This window comes from Eimeria tenella, genomic scaffold (genome assembly GCF_000499545.2).
Source record: "Eimeria tenella Houghton genomic scaffold, Eth_scaff2070, whole genome shotgun sequence".
Classification (NCBI taxonomy): domain Eukaryota; phylum Apicomplexa; class Conoidasida; order Eucoccidiorida; family Eimeriidae; genus Eimeria; species Eimeria tenella.
Genome location: NW_013541915.1, coordinates 5,336 through 5,729, shown reverse-complemented (window position 1 = coordinate 5,729; position 394 = coordinate 5,336). Strand labels below are relative to the sequence as shown.

Genomic DNA, 394 nt, shown 5'->3' with positions numbered 1-394 from the left:
GCAGCAGCAGCAGCAGCAGCAGGCGCTGCCGTGGGGCCTGCTGCTGCCTAGTGGGGGAGGCGGCTCCGAGCCCATTACCTACGCCCTCTACTTAAGGGACCCAGAGAAGGAAGCAGCAGCAGCAGCAGCAGCAACTGCAGCAGCAGCATCCACGGAGCCACCAGCAGCAGAGGTGGCCTACGACTTCAGGCGAGACTATTTGTGGCAGGTAACAGCAGTAGCGGCAACAAAAATAGCAGCAGCAGCAGCAATAGTAAGAGTAGCAGCAGCAGCAGCAGCAGCAGCAGCAGCAACAGCAGCAGCAGCAACAGTAATAGTAGCTGCAGCAGCAGCGCCGACAACAGCAATATTGGCGCCTGGCGCATTTACTGTGTTCCCCCATATGCTGTCGCTC

At 59.1% G+C, this 394-nt stretch overlaps 1 protein-coding gene across 1 annotated transcript in view; it reads left to right on the top strand.

The window, feature by feature from the left end:
- ETH_00038555 (uncharacterized protein) overlaps positions 1-394 on the top strand; it is a gene marked incomplete at both ends in the record, with an annotated part of 1,183 nt that overhangs the window by 119 nt on the left and 670 nt on the right. The window contains one exon of the mRNA XM_013374473.1: positions 3-208. Coding sequence (XP_013229927.1) covers positions 3-208 — 206 coding nt within the window. The remainder of the gene's footprint in view (positions 1-2; positions 209-394) is intronic.